At 29.6% G+C, this 16,882-nt stretch overlaps 1 protein-coding gene across 1 annotated transcript in view; it reads left to right on the plus strand.

Moving 5' to 3' along the window:
* The first annotated feature begins 494 nt into the window (after nt 1-494).
* LOC107444428 (globin 1) overlaps nt 495-16,882 on the plus strand; it is a 46,144-nt gene continuing 29,756 nt past the window's right edge. Inside the window, exon 1 of the mRNA XM_043053401.2 lies at nt 495-746. Coding sequence (XP_042909335.1) covers nt 592-746 — 155 coding nt within the window. The 5' untranslated portion in view covers nt 495-591. The remainder of the gene's footprint in view (nt 747-16,882) is intronic.

Raw genomic sequence — 16,882 nt, forward strand, 5'->3', positions numbered from 1 at the left:
TATATATATGTGTGTGTGTGTGTGTGTGTGTGTGTGTCTGTGTGTGTGTGTGTGTTTATTCAGAGATTCTGTTGGCGCTGATTTATTTTTATATTTTGAGTTTTGAGATCTCAGAAATCATTAAGATTGACACTTCATTCGTAAAATTCCAATCATTAGATTGAAAGTAATTCCAAATGATATCATTTTCTATTTTGAGCAGTGTAATAAAGCTCTTAGTCAAGCAAAATCTTGGTCATTATTTTAATTTCCAAAGAAACTGTATAATTTTATGGACTATTGTTCGAAATGCAAAAATGCATAATAAATAAAAATAATTAAAATAAGATAAATAACTAATACATTATTTTTTTTAATAAAAAAATATAATAATTTATTCTTATTTTAGAGAGGAAGAATATATTGCTTCCCATCGAATAAATTTTTTTTTTTCAGTGGGAAACAATTTGGCGAAATTTGGCGAAATAAAAGAAATAATTGTTGGTAACCTTTCCGATTTGCGGGAGTTTCAGATACAGTGAGGAGGAGGTTTATTTTCTCACTGGTAATCTAGATATCTAGTGTGAAAGTTGTTGTTCATCTAGACTTTCAATGGGTTTCATATTTAGTAAATTGTGGACTCCGGCAAATTACGATGACCCAGATCCGGCCACTGGGCTGACCCCTAGACAAAGGGACACAGTCCAGAATACGTGGAAAATTGTTAGGTCAAACATCAAAGAAAATGGATTGACATTTTTTGTTAAGTAAGACATTTTTAAAATTATTAAGTTTTGAAAGAATACTGTTAAGTAAATTTTAAGCATGGAAATTTTTCATTTTTTAAACCATGTTTGAAATGTGAAAACTGGCATTTTTTGTTTTGAAAATTTTAAAACTTCATAAAAATATGACTTTTTGGTAAACTATAATTCGAAAACTTGCATGTTATTCATATGAAATAAGTTTAAAATTTTTAATACATTTTTGAGGAATCAAGCTGCGGGCAGCGCCAAGCTGCTAGTGTCAGACCTGGAAGAAAATTTATTATTTTTTCTTTTTGTTAAATCTTTTAGTACTTCTCAAGATGGTTTTTTAGTTTACCATTTAGCTTATTATTTCATGTTGATGCCTTCGTTCTCGTATGAAGTTATCACCTTTTGTACTTCATCTTAAAATATTTTTTTCAATTATAAATATATATATTAAAAAAAAAATTTTTTTTTTAAATTATTAAGAATGTTTAATGATGTTTAAATTGAAAATATTAGATATTGTTAGCAACATTATGACAGTTTTACCAAGTTTTAGAATTAAAATATAATTTTATACATATGAATTGATGTGTTCTGAGAAAGGAATTGATATTTTCTGTTACTTTAAAATTAATAAAGATAAAATAATCGTGAATTCAAATAATTTAAAATCATATTACGTGTAAAGTTTGGCATGTTTTTATCTTTTGATTAATAGATTAATTGTAAATCATTATTACAAAGGAAACGATTTGAAAGAAATATTTTGAGTTATGTTACACAATTTAATATTATCTTAAAACTGATAAAAATATTCAAAATTTTAAGAAATGGAATTGACATCCTTGTTTGGCATGGCAGTTTTGTGTTTGTTTTAAAATATAAAAAAAAAATAAGTTCACCCTTTAAATAATTTTGTTTTGCGTATTGTGATCAATTTTTAGGGGGGAAAAACGTTTAGCACAATTATTTCATGTTTATTATGACAAGTTTTTCTTGAAAATATTGTTATACGAAAAAAGGAGATCATGTAAATATATACTGATGGACAAAAAAAATTAGCGCACCAAGGAGTCGTCAAAATGAAACGAAATTTTGCATACGTAATGACTACTTTGATATAAGTAAATGATTAGAAAATCAAATATTGTCGTTTTTCTTTGATTTTCTAATCATTTACTTATATCAAAGTTATCATTACGTATGTAAAATTTCGTTTCATTTTGACGACTCCTTGGTGCGCTAATTTTTTTTGTCCATCAGTGTATTCACGTGAAAATTTTTATCACCCGAATATTTTTGTTTGAAAAATTTACACACTTTAAATCGTTTTATATGAGAGATATTAACTAATTGTAGTAATTTTTTTCCTAATTGCAATATTTTGTAAAGATTTAATTAAAAATGTTGCTCAAAAAAGTTTTTAATATAAAATTATGGTGTATGAAAAATAAAAAAAATAGAGTACCTTAATATATTTTGATCAACTAATCAAATTTTAACCTGATAGGATGCAATCTTAATTTCTAAAGGGCATAACCTTAAATATGTTTATTTAGTGCAGAAGCTATTTTAAGTACGAAATTAAACACAAAAACAAGATTTTTTTTAAGACGAATTAGGATTTTAAAGGTATTAATGTGCATGAACATCAAAATGTTAAAGATATTTTACGAATTATTGATATTTAGAAAATAAACTAAAAATAGCAGTTTCCATAAAAAACCCATTTCAAAACAAGTTAGCGAAGATTTTGAAAGCTATTTTATTATACCTCTTACCGAAATCAACTTATTAAAGAAAAAAACTTAGGTTAGAGCACTCCGGTAAATAGAAATTTGAAGAGGTAAAATATATTTTAAATTTGACACTGAGGAAAAAAGTAGGGTCGTAACTACCAGAATACCGTAAAATTTACCGTGTTTCTGACTTTACGGGATGCCAAAAAGTGTGACTATATTTACCAAAATGCTTTAGTAATCAGTTTGGTAACATTAACAATTAAATAAAGCTTAATAATATGTGAAAAATTTAGTAAATGTGTTGAAAGTTTATTACTTAATCATGATATTTTAGAGCATGGCATAAAAAACTTTTTATTCTTTACAGCTTTATATTTTTTCTGAATGTGTGATAATAAGAACTATAATTTAAAAAAAAAAAAAAANAAAAAAAAAAAAAAAAAAAAAAAAAAAAAAAAAAAAAAAAAAAAAAACAGAATTTCCGGTACACCATTACCATATGAGCAGAAAAATTACAAAATAAATGATTGAAATACCGTATAAAATGTTATTACCATACAGTGCGATAACCTTGCCAGAATTTTTTTTCTCCGTGTAAGTTACACACATTACTTCATCGCCTACTAGTGTCTATCATTAAAATACAAAATTTCATCTCCATTGCTAGTCACATTTTAATTGGAAACTTTATCTGAGTTAATTGTATGTTGAAAATTCCGAGATAAAAAAGATTTATGAAATATTGTAAATCAATCAATATCGTATCTGAATGGTTTTATAATTTTTAAAGCTTCTTAGAATTGTTTACTGTGTTAGGTTACATTATCTAGATTGATTTTTTTATTATAAGTTCGTAAATGGATGTTTTTCCATTAGAAAATGATAAACAGATAAGTTTATTTAAAGCCAATTTTAACCCATTAAAACGCCAGTGCATAAATTAACAAATCTATTCTACTTTATCAGTGCAAAAAAAAACTTACTTTAATTTATTCCAATTAAAATATTTCAAACCATACATTTAATTTCTATTCAATTTAGAAGTTGTATCTAATGCAGTTGTTTGACAATTTATTAAGTTGTGATTTAATATATCAGAAACAACAAAATAAATCTGTTGTTGTTGTTACTAATGCCACTGGCATATATCAGCAATCATGAAATCAAGCTAATTTTTAAGGCAGAGTGTTTGTTTCTTGTTTTATCAATGGCACTATCTATGGCCAAGAATACAACTTCATCCACACACACATCACACCCCGTTTTACAAGTTGGACCCATTCATTCATCCACAGATCGTAATTTTGACCTGAACCAGAGAACGATCAATCTCTAATTCAATTTTTCCCAGAGGTATTGATTTATAGTAACTTGGAGGACTAAGTGATCCCGACAGGTTTAACGTGCACCAGTGACCATTTAATATGCGGAGATTCTTCACCAGTGGGATTCGAACTGCCGTTCTCATGAACACGAGCTCTACGTCCTATCAACCAGGCTAGACCAGGCCAAAAAAATCTAGAAATCACAAAATCCTGCTTTGATTCAGCTGACAGCTGTGCCAGCCAGGAGAAAATCCCATTTTAAATCAATAAGTAAGAAAAATTGAAGACAGTTGGCTTAATTTTAGGGAAAAAATATTTTCGATAATGAATTTAATTATTAAAAATTTAATTAATAAAAAATAATTAATTGTGTTTTCAAACATAATTTTAAATCTTGACATTGATTGTCAGAACAATTCTCACTATAAAATAACCTTCAGCTTCTAGATTTAATTAATTGTTTATTCAATTTGAATAAAAGTTGTCTTGATTCTTTATATGCAGTTAACAGTTGTTGTCATAAGAAAAGGTTGCAAACTATTTCATCATTGACTGTGCAGTCCTGAAAACGAAGAAAAAAAATTCTATTCTGAAATTACTGAGAGTTGTTTCGAAGAGTGCCCTAAATAGCATTCTAATTTTTTTTTCTTTGTAGAGTTAAGTGCTTTTTTTCTTTTTTATTTTGTAGCATGCATGTCTATATGCTTTTTTTTTTCGTTAGTGGGCAAATCTAAACTCAAATTTGAAAACAACGTCATAAAATTTTCCAAAATAAACATAATTGACGCTTTCCTGTCGAATTAAAAGCTTGAAAAATAAAGAGCGAAAGAAAAAGGGTGAAGTTCTGTTAAAATGCATGTTTTCAAATTTTTTCCTAAATAAATCAAGATCTATAATTTGTATCAAAACAAAAATGAAAAGTGCACAATGTCCAGCAAAGTAAATAATAATAAGTAAATAATAAAATAAGTGTTAATGAAAAAATAATTAATGAAAATAATAATTAATAATAATAATAATAATAATTAATGAAAAAATTAATTGAAATAGCAATCCTATAACTTTAGGATACAATTATTGGATTGACTATCAGGCAAACTTAATGGTTCGGAAAGGGGTAGCCCTAGAGAAGCTAATTAACCCTTTTGAAGGCCGTGGTAAGTATACTTACCACCACGTTTTACCACTTTTAATATAGGTTTCCATTTTTCAATAACTTCAGCTTTCTTGAAGTTTGAATAAAATCTTGGAGTTTGAATAAAATTGGTAACCATTTGTCACTTTTAAAAAACGTATAAAAGTTATAAAATACATAATTCCTTTTGAAGTTTGTAGTATTTAAGAAATTTATTTTATTAATAAAGAAAAATAAAAGTCAGTAAGTTCCTAATAGGTCATGTTAAATATATTTACCACCAAAAAAAATGGCATTTTTATAAACTAAATGAGTTTTTTTTTATATCAATTACTGTTCTTAAAACAATTTCAATTCCAAAAATACTTTAATTTACCTTTACTAGAAATAAAAGGCCCATTAAAGGGTTAATCTGTGTTGGTGCTGCGTCCTTGCTTTGAATAAGCATATTTTTTTTTCAAGTATATGTATTTTTGACTCTCAAAATATGGGGTGGGGAAGAAACAATAATATGGAAAATAAAATTCCTGTTGTTTAGTACAGAGAGTGTTGTCGAAAAACTTTTAAAATGCAAGATACATTATTTTATTTTATAACCGTCGTTGAACAGCCGACCCAATTTTTGGGTTTACGACTACTAATGTTCAACTCCGTAGCTTTGTAAACTTGAACCCAATCCAGGAGATAAGGAAAGGGAACTCCTGGATCAAATATTGGGATAAATTTGCCTTCGTTGTTTTACTGTTTGATGGAACTAACCCGCATTTGCGTGACATAGAGAGGAAGATCACGAGAATCTCCCACAGTTAGCCTGACGGCAAAGGGACTCTAGCCCATGATCCATCTACCACTGAGGATATTTCACGTCAGCACTGTGGTCGGTGCAAGCCGGATGCGGATTCGCATCAACCAGCCATTTCTGGGATTCAATTCGCTTTAAACTGCATGGTTTGGTTGTATGGGTAGTTCCAGGAATCCGCTGACCGAAACAAAATCAGCAACAAAAAGTAGATCTCCTGTAAGATCCACCTTAGAAAGTCCAAGACAAACCAGTTGCTGGCTGAACACAGCATTTTTTGAAAGTAGGGAATATCTTTCTGCCTCCCTTAAAAGTATGGCACTTACAGTCCCTGGCCAAATTATCAGACGCACTATAAGATTATACGTAAAATCTTTATTATTCAGGTGATACTCTATACACAGCTTTATTGCACTTGTTTACGTTCGTGTATCAATGGGTTAATATTTCAATGCAATATTTTAAAAATAATTACAAGTAGAAAGTATATAAAAAATCTCCTCAATAAAAACCCATTACATGTCTGTTTCTAGTGCAAAACACGTAATTATAAAAACATTATAGTCCGTCGAATAATTTGGTCTAATTTTATTATAATTTACTAACATATAACACCTGATATAATAAATATTCTATATTCATATAATATATCGCCTAATTTATGGAATCGTCGAATTTATATTATATATCGCCTAATTTAACCAACCAATTGATGCACAAACGTAAACAAGTACAAACCGGTTTCAGTCTCACAAAAACAATAAAGTTGTATAGTATCACCTGATAATTAAGATTTTTACATAGACTCTTATAGTGCGTCTAGTCTGGGACTGTAAGATGGCCTCTTGCAAATCTGACCAAAGCGTCTGTGTTTTTCGATCGCAGTTTATGTCCAGCAGAGTACCAGGGGATGTTCTATGATACCAGTGGTGTGTAGGAGGTATACACCACAATTGATGAAGTTTGGATCTTTCAATAGGGCAGAGTTCCCTATAAGTAAGTGAGAAGCCTGTTTTGGCCTATTTTGCCTAAATTTTGAATTTTATTATTTAAAATGTTATAGTTTAAAAAGATGAAAAAGTTTTCATAGCTAGATTGAAAAAGTTTTCTGCCATTATCAAATAAATGATATGAAAAAAAAATTATTTTAAATTTTATCTAAATTTAAAAATTGCACATGTTATTTCTCCGACCTTACATCATTCAAAGGAACATATTTCTTAGGACGAAAAGTATATAGGCTGATATTTTACTTTTTGAAAAAATATCATTTCTAGTAAAACCAGTTGTATAATTAAGGACGTTGATTTCTTTCATAAAAGCAATAATAGTCTAAATAAGTTTTTTTTTTCTTTTGTATAAGTATTCCTTAATTTAAATTAATGCTCATCGCATAGCTCAGTATTAATTGAAAAGAAAGGGAGTTATCGCCAAAAGTCTCTAATATTCACCAAATACATGAGTTGATTTCTAGAAAAGAAAGTTTGATAAAGAAAGCTCTGCTGATATAGCTGCTTATCGTACAAATTAAACTCTTTTGTATTTGCTCGATTGATGAATTCATTCATCATCAGTCTTTGTTGACGCAATGAATAAAGCCCATCGATAAAAATAAATGAGGAAAATAAAAATAATTTTTAGTGATTTAATTTGGTAGACTAGTTTTCAGATTTCTGTTAGTTTTTAAATTGAGACTAATATTTTAAATAAAGATATTATATTTTGAGATTAGACTAGAAGTGAGAAAACCTTTGAAGTGGGTCAAAAAATCGACTTATTGTTCTCATAGCTTTAAAAAACTACTGCTTTTCTTTATTTCTCTACTTTTTTCTTTATCTATAGAACGCGTTAAGAGCTTCCATCCTAACACTGCCCATCTCTGGTCTCGACATTGGTCGTATGCTAATCAAATAATGCTTTTTTGAGCATATATATATATATATATCTTTATATATATATTTCGTCTGTTCGTGTGTATGTCACTGAACTCCTCCTAAACGGCTGGACTGATTTAAATGAAATTTTCTGTGTACCTTCAGAAGGATTCGAGAATGGTTTAGATTCACANTATATATATATATATATATATAACGTCGTTGCCGGGTGGAAGGATTAAAACAGGCCTTAGGCAGGGAAGGAGGGTACAAAATTTATTTATTAATTGTAGATAAAGCAGTCATGAAAGTGTGTACACGAAAAGTTATATGTTATGGAAAATCTTGCAAATTAAACGCGTAAAATGTTTCAATTTAGGGAAAGAGGGAAATCTTAGTAATTGCTATTGGTTTATGTAATTGGTCGAGTGATTCCCACGAAGATTAAAGGGAAAAATGTCCTACTTTTAATTAATGCATAGTTGAGCCAAAAATAGATTTAAGGACAGGATGTGAATTTAAAAGTGTAAGAAAGCATTTCGATTAGATTAATAAAATAAAAGAAAATGATATTCAGAAAGGAGCTAACATAAAAAGATTAATTGAAGCTTTTTATGTTTTATTACAATCCAAAAATTTTAAAAATTATCTATTTGCAAAATCTTCCCTCTGATAGAAGCACAATTAAAATGAAAACAATCAAATTTGTAATATTAACAATATATAAAAGTAATATGAATTATAAAACATTTACATATTTTTACTCATGGTAAAAATTTTAACACACTTCAAAATCTGTAGTAGCATTATCTGCTGATAATAAGATTTTCATTTTCAACAGTTTTTATGAATTAACAGTTTTTCCAGCTTCAAGTCTTTGTTTGAAGATTACTACAAAGTTATTCTCCAAGAAGTATTCCTCATAATACCACAATTTATGTTAACTTTTTAATCATGATGACAAAAATTTATGAACATTTGTTAGAAATGTGTAATTTCTTATGTAAAACACAAAATACAGTTTTACAGGAAAAATTTCAATCTGAAATTAGATTTGAGTATTGTTTATCTTGTTTGAAAACCAAATAAAATTAAAAAATTGACACAGTGGTTGTTATTCTGAAGTCTAAGATTTCAATATTGTCTTTATTTCACTTTATTTATTATTAACCTTTCACATTTATCACTTTAATAGCAAAATATCCGGAATTTTTTTTTCTTTATGTCCAAAATTTGCTTTCTGTAACATTTTTTCTTTTCTTTTTCTCTCTTATTTTTCTTTCTACTTTCTTTCTTTTTTATACTTTTATTTTCTTTCTTGGTATTTTTATTGCAATCATTCACCCGGATTTCAGGAAAAATGTGCAAGGACAAATTGCTTCTTTAATCAGAAAAGGTGATCAGTCTTCTCAGATTTTGCATTACAACTCGTTTAACACTATTAATCACTAATTGAAATCCAAAACAAGCTTTCAAATTCTATATGGTATTAAGGTAAATCAGTTTTTAAAATTTCACTGTCCTAGCTATTTTCCTTATTTTTAATCTGAAGTGCAAGTTTGGTTAATTACCTTTGACAAATTACCTTTTATACAAATTACCTTTACAGCAAATTACCTTTACAGCAAAATAAATAAATATAGAAAAATAAAAAAATACAAAAAAATTATTAAACAATTTTACAAATTATGCAATTTTTCCATGTGCAAATCCATTTAGGACAAATCCGTGGGTGAAATTATTTACTAATAAATTTCGTTGTTAAATTATACAGTCTTTCCATGTGCAAATCCATTTTGGGCAAATTCGTGACTAAAATTATTTACTAAAAGGATTTCTTTGTTAATTTATAAAATTTTTCCACGTGCAAATCCATTTCGGGCAAATCCGACGCTAAAATTATTTGCAAAACTGGCAATTCATGTCTCTTTCTCTTTTCTATTTTTTTCTTAAATATTTATTTTCTGCAATTATTTATAGTTAACTTCTTTAAATTATCCCGTATAATAATACGTTACGTACATCCGTTTTCGGTGTACGCAAGGTCTCTGCGTGGTGATGATCGTCCCCGTAGCGGGGACGCGGACAGTGGATATTACACTATATATCCTTCTGAAGTCCACGAATCAAGATCGCTAAGAAATCCAGATTTGTGTTCAGTGTTTCGCCGTGAACTTATTACTATTCAAACAGGCCTGGAAAATATCAGAACTAGAGCCACTTTTGGGAATGTCTGGATCTTCACGGACAGTCGTAGCTGTATTCAGCACCTGAGCAATTGGGAGAGAGTAACGGACCTGGCTGGGGTCTCTATACTTGGTTTATTAAATGCACTCTCAGCCTCCCATGACATCCATATTCAGTGGATACGCTCACACGTAGGTCTTTTTGGCAACGAACGTGCTGATCAGCTGGCAAAAGAAGGTACTTCACTCCCAACCTCTCCAAACACTTACTCTGAATTATTTTCTATCCGCAAATCTAAAGCTAATAAAGCTTGGCTTGTTCAACTGGATCACAATTGGTATCCCCGCAAACGTCCTGGAGGAGCCCTAGACCTTCAGGGTACACGTGCCGACCAAACCGCTACCTGTAGATTTTTAAGTAGACATACTAACAGCCTCACTTTCAGTGGACAAATTAAACTTTTCCCATCCTGTAAAAAGTAGACTAAAAGTAGTAAACTTTCCCGTTCATGTAAGTTCATTTGAATTCGCTACTCGCTTTATAGATTATGTTTTAAGTTTTATTCTGTTTTTTCTTTATATTTTATTTTCTGTTTTTACGTGTTATTTTTATCTATTGTGTTCTATTTTATTTGTCGTAATTTTTGTAAAAAATTTTTCAGTGTTCCTCACACTATTGTATTGATATATTTTGCTTTGGCTATATTGATACAATATTAGAAAGCACTCTTTTTTGTGGATATAATCGTGTGGGTTGATGAAAAGATTATATCTTTTATTTTCCCGATTTTTAAAAAAATTTTGTCTTTTTTTTCCCGGATTTTTTTTATTTATTCCGGATTTTGTTTTTTGTTATTTTTATTATTATTTTTATTTTTCCCCCTTTATTCATACTAGGGGGCTCCGCCCCCTGCTCGCTACGCTCGCCAACCCCCAGAACTGCTTCGCAGTTCCATTGCATATTGCTTCGCAATCTTATAAAAACATTTTAAAAAATTTAAATTTTAAAATAAAAATGCCAGATATTGAAATCAATTACTTAATGAAATTTATACACTTCTCTGCCCCCTTCACAATTTGATTATCTTTTCTTCATATAGCTGAGAAATTTGGAGCTGTAGCAGAGAATATATCTCAATAAGAAATGCTTTCCGGTTTAGAATTCCGCCATTCATTTCTCTGACGTCTGCCAGAGATATTTCGACGCCTGATAGCAGGCATTTTATTTAGGCAGCAGGCACTAAATAAATAAAAATAGAACTAAATAACTAAGATATCGTTTTAAATCTCAAATCAAAATAATTGTTTGTAGAAAGTTTGTTTTGGTTTGAATATTCGCACGTTTGTTTTGGTTTGAATATTCGCACGATGCCATTGCCATTCTATTGTAACGAAACAAAAAATTTATCATGAAACTAAAAATTTATCAAAGGAACTAAAGATATTGAATTCTTTTTTTTAGAAATTCAGTTCCGTTTTTTTTTTATCCACTCTTATTTTTGTTTATCAATCTATTAATTCAGAAATGCTTTAAATCAAACGATGCTTACGGAAACAATGCTTATGCGAACCACCCGAAAAATGATTTGCTGAATTCTCATTGGTTGAAACTAAATTATTAATTTTATTAATTAATTAAAGGAAATTTTCATAATTTAAGACCTTATTGCACGTCTACATAACAATACCTTTAAAACGACACCTTATTTGTTTAATTCTGTTGCGTAGTTTGGGAGTTTTTAGCGAGACAAAATATTGCTAGCCTATTAATATATAGATGTGTCTAATTTTCTTTTGTTTTATCTCCATTTTGAACGCATTCTCATATTTATTATTCACATCCAGCAATTTAGCTCTAAATTTAGATTAAAGCGAGCTAGAAGTAACATTTTAAGTTGTTCATTAAACTAAGCGTGAGAACCGCAGTAATTTGTCGACATGTTTTTTCACAAGTTGTAAGAAATAATAAAATTTTCTTTTTGCGTGTAACTTTATCGATCGTTGATTGCAAGATTTTCCTTTAACTATTCTAATGAAGCATTTAGATTTTGGGTAATTTGGCTTCTTGCTCTCCATACTATGATTGCAAAATTAAAAACTTTTTTTTCGAGCATGCCTACTTTATTTCTCTTCTCGGCCACACTACCTTGACGCATATACACATACAAAGAGAGAGAAAAAAAAATTTCGAGTCAACAAAAGTATCCAGATTTTCAGATACAAAAAAACAAAACCTATAAATTTTGAACCTATAAAAAACTCGAACACACCTGATACGATACTTAAGACGCAGAGACGATCTATTGCCGGGAAATTTCAGTCTCCTGTTTACATACTTAAACAAAGATATGTGATAGAATTTCGAAACGTCATTCAATTAAATTTAAAATTTTAATTGCACAACGTCGGCCGACGAGGAAATAACACAGATTCTATTTTTAGTTTCTTCAGTTATTGTTCTTTTATGATTTTAATCCTCGTTTAAAAAATTACACTGTCAGTTTTCAAAAGTGAATGAATGGGAAAAACATCCAGACAGATAATAAGTAAAAAAGAATTAAGCATGAATTCAAGGACAAGAAACGTGTTGTTGGTTTTGGATACTTGAACTCATTTAAGAGACACTTCATTTTTCTTTTTAATGCCATTCAATTTATCTGTTGCTGTTATCTGAGAGAGCTTCTTCATTTTATGTGACGCAATTTTAAATTTACAGAATGTTCAAGCACTTGTAATATAAATTCGAATCTTTTTTTTTATTTTTAAATTCAAATATGGGTTTTTACTGATCGACTTCCAGATGGCCTATCATCGGTTCCTTAGCTCTATGCTTTAAAAAAAATCTGTTATATTACGGAAAATATAACAGATATAATATTACATATAACAGATAAAAATCTGTTATAAATTCTTAATATGTTTAAAAACTGAAAAAAAAAAGTTTTTTTTTCTACTCCTCATTATTATTTTAAACTAACACATTCTTCTTCTATCAAGTGACTAAGAAAAATTATGAAATTTTCGACAAAAATAATTTGCGGCTTTCAAGAAGAGAATTAAGCTATATTCTCGAACAATTTTACCAAACGCAAAAAAGAAGCATCTCAGAATTCATCGATGTTGTCCAATGGGATGCTTCAAAACTTTATTTTGAGCCGCAATAGCTCAGTGTATAGAGCGTTCGCCTTCCAATGCGGTGAACCGGTTTCGAATCCCCAACGATGGCTGGTCAAAACGAATCCGCATCCGGCTCGCACCGACCACAGCGCTAACGTGAAATATTCTCAGTGGTAGACAGATCATGGGTTAGAGTCAAATGCAGGTTAGTTCTATCAAAAAGGCAAATTTCTCCCAATACTTTATTCAGGAGTTCCCTTGTCTTCTGGAATGGGTTTAAAATTACAAGGCTATGGAGTTAAACATTAGTAGTCTTAAACCCCAAATATTGAGTCGGCTGTTCAACGTTGGTTATAAAATGAAATAAAATAGCTCTAGTGCGACGTAAATGAACTACAACAACAACAAATTTTCCTCTGCGTTTACAATTTTCTGACGATTTATGTTCTGTCGCAGCTTTACTGATAGAAAAGAAAATCTGCATTTAAATATTAACTTGAAATAATTTGAAACCTCATCGCAAATCACAGATGTTTGTCATCGTGCTGATGCAATTTAATAATTTTATTGATGAAATATCGGTTTTATCAAGATAAATATTGATTTACAATTGATGCAACTGCTCTGATAAAAACCACCCACGCTTATTCTTGAACTAGTTTTAATAAACTTCTATAAGACATAAACACTTTTTTTTATGAATGTCTAACGTAATTTATTCAATTTAAGTAAACATATTGTTTATCATCCCATTGGCCCTGATTTGTTTTGACATTTTTAATGATGTGTTTTGACATTTTAATAGTGTGTTAAATGATCACATAATCTGCGATTATTTGCGATAATAGACTTTTTTCAGAGAAGCGTGAAAAAGCATAAAAGAAATGCATTTACTGCTTGGAATTTTTATTTTATCGATTTTGAAACAACTATGGATTAATATGAAATATTGTTTGACAATACAGGATTTTTAGTACTGCTATGCAATATGTTACCATGAAGAATCGATGTTTTTTATTTTTTCACATTCAAATTACTTAAGTTATGTATAAATTTGACAATACTTCCCCCCCATTAATAAAATTAATCAGCATTTACGATGATAAGCATATTAGTTAATCTGCAGAAATTTTGCAAAATTTTTTTCAGATTTTATTTTACAATGTTTTAAAAAATTTATGAAGCGATAAATTATAAAATTGCATTTTTTAAGCATGATGAGAGGTAAATACTGTATGCTAGTAAAGTGTGTTAGTTACTGTAGACTAGTTAAGTTTTTTCGAAATGAATAAAAAAAATTTAATACTGAATCAAAAGTTTTAAATGATATAGTAAAAATATATATGTAAAAATCGAAAGGAAAAAGGAACCAGAGAAAAAACTTATCATTTAAATATTTCAATGAAGTAAAGTGTAAACTAGTAAAGTATACTAGTTACTGATGTAGACTAGATAAGTTTTTTCGAAATGAATAAGAAAAGTTTAATACTGAATCAGAAGTTTTAAATGATATTGTAAAAATATATATGTAAAAATCGAGAGGAAAAAGGAACCAGAGAAAAAACTTATCATTTAAATATTTCTACTTTTATAATCGAAAAGGATATAATTATAAAACTTTTCTATTAAGTACGAACTGTTTTCGAAAGTATTTTTGAACGAAATATTTTTAAATATTTTGACTGTTTACTCAGAATTAATGTTTTTTTTCCCACTTTCCATTAATAATCGTAAAATAAGCTAAATTCATTGGAGCATTTCTAATAGATTTTTGCCGTTTCCTGCAAGGAATTGGATGTTTTTAATTTGTTCCTCTGCAGTGTCATTTTATGTTACAAGCTCATAAAATCCTCCGACGTGCTCTCGAAGGTGCCACGAAGTATTCGCTTAAGTGACGACTCAAAACACGATAAGTAAAAAATGTTTACCATGAAATGAATAATTACGCTCATCCTATATGTTCTATGATGATGATCCATTAGCTTATGTCAATAAATTTTTTTTTCTGGTAATGCGGCGATAAAAATATTACCTTTTTTCTAAATACGTCTTTTTTATTGAACAAACTTCGAAATCTTTAAATAGCTTTTTTCAACATCTATAAGATTTTATTTACGGTTTCATAATATATTTTTATTCATCTTATAAATTATCTCTTCAACTTGTAGTGAATTTTTTAGCAAACAAATATGCTAGTTAAATATTTTCTCGTCTTTTAAGCATTATCGATTAATGTATGTAATGTAAATATTATTATTTAGTATATTTATTCCATTCCAGCGTTTCTTAACCTTTCAGTATTTGTGGTCCAGTTTTCAATCATAATTTTCATCGCCCCCCCCCCCCCGCTTATAATGAAATGCTTATAATCTATATTGAGTATTTTGGATTCTGTTTTTAAATTATTTTTAACTAACTGCCGAAGCAAAAGTAAAAGCGAGCCAACCTGAACATATAAAGCAAATGAAAGCGTAGAAAATTTAAATATTATATTTGAAATGAAAGCCAAACAGGGAGATAACGTTATAAGAATATAAAAGTCGAAAAATTCGTTAATGAAAGTTAACCTAAACGGGGTGAGCTAAATTTAGAAGCAGGGAATACATTTTTTCAAATAATAAAAGAAATAAAACAGAAGCATGACTAAACAAAAGAGAAAAAAATAAGTTATGTTTGTGGAAAGGAATCCACACGACCGATACCGTCTCGAGCATGCGTAGAGCAAATGTTTTCTCATAAGAAGAAGGAAAATGTTCGATAACGCAAGTTTCAAATCCAGCCAGTCTCATTCGAGTCGATCCTTCTATCGCTATCGAATCTATCGTGAATGTATCGAATCTATCGTGAATCCTTCTATCGCCACCGAATCTATCGTGAATTGCAATTCACCTTATTAAATATTCACGGCAGCAGATTTACTCAGACTCGTGGATAAATTTTTAAGCGGTAGTAAGCGAACATTAGACAATAGTTAAGCATCAACCAGTACACAAATGAGCGTGGCTCCGAAAATAAAATCAGGAATACTCAAATTTTGGGCCTCAAAGTTTGCCAGTACTGAAGTAAATGAAGAAAAAAGGCCCCTGTGTATCACTGTGTATTGTAAATGGTCAAAAATGTTGGCCGCTGGCAGCATGAAACCTAATAAACTTAAATGACATTTGGAAACGCTTCATAGTGAGTACGTCACCAAACTGATAGAATTCTTCGAATTAGAATAATATAAAAAGCAAAATTAATTTTTTAAAAGAAACTTTGTCTGTGATTAAACAAGCTTCAATTGCATCTTTCAAAGTTTCATATAAAATAGCCAGATATAAAACACCACACTTATTTTGCCAGCAGCAATTGTGATTGTAAAAACTATGTTTGGAGATAATTTTTCAAAACAATTGCAGTTCATACCTCTTTCAAATGATACTGTTGTTCGTCGAATTGGTGATATAGCTGAAGATGTACAGTGTCAGCTTTTCTCGAAGTTGCGTGACAAATTGTTTTCAATACTGCTTGACGAAGCCACAGATAGTAATAAAGATGCTCATTTAATTGTCTATGTTCGATTTTGTGATAATGTGTCAGTAGTCGAAGAACTACTTTTCTGCAAACCAATAGAACTCAAAATAACAGCGCTCGCATTATTTGTTATTTAAAATGATTTTATGAACGAGGCAAACATACACTGGTTATCATAAATTAAGGAAAAATCACAAAAATAGCGATAACTCTTTCAAAAGTAAGCCAAACCGTGCAAAATTTGCATATGTTGTCCACTAAGAGTAGCTGAGTAAAATTGCAATATGCAAATTAGTGGCGCTGCACTCGGCTTACGTCATCTGCCTGGAGCATAAAAGTCCAAGTTTGAGAGAAAGCACACAAATTTTACTGTGATTGCGACATTGAAAATCTGAGATAGCCAATTCGTAATAATGACCTCTAGGCATCATTTGCCTGAAGAACTACGATGGAGAGC

This window comes from Parasteatoda tepidariorum, chromosome 7 (assembly GCF_043381705.1).
Source record: "Parasteatoda tepidariorum isolate YZ-2023 chromosome 7, CAS_Ptep_4.0, whole genome shotgun sequence".
In the NCBI taxonomy this organism is placed as follows: Eukaryota; Metazoa; Arthropoda; class Arachnida; order Araneae; family Theridiidae; genus Parasteatoda; species Parasteatoda tepidariorum.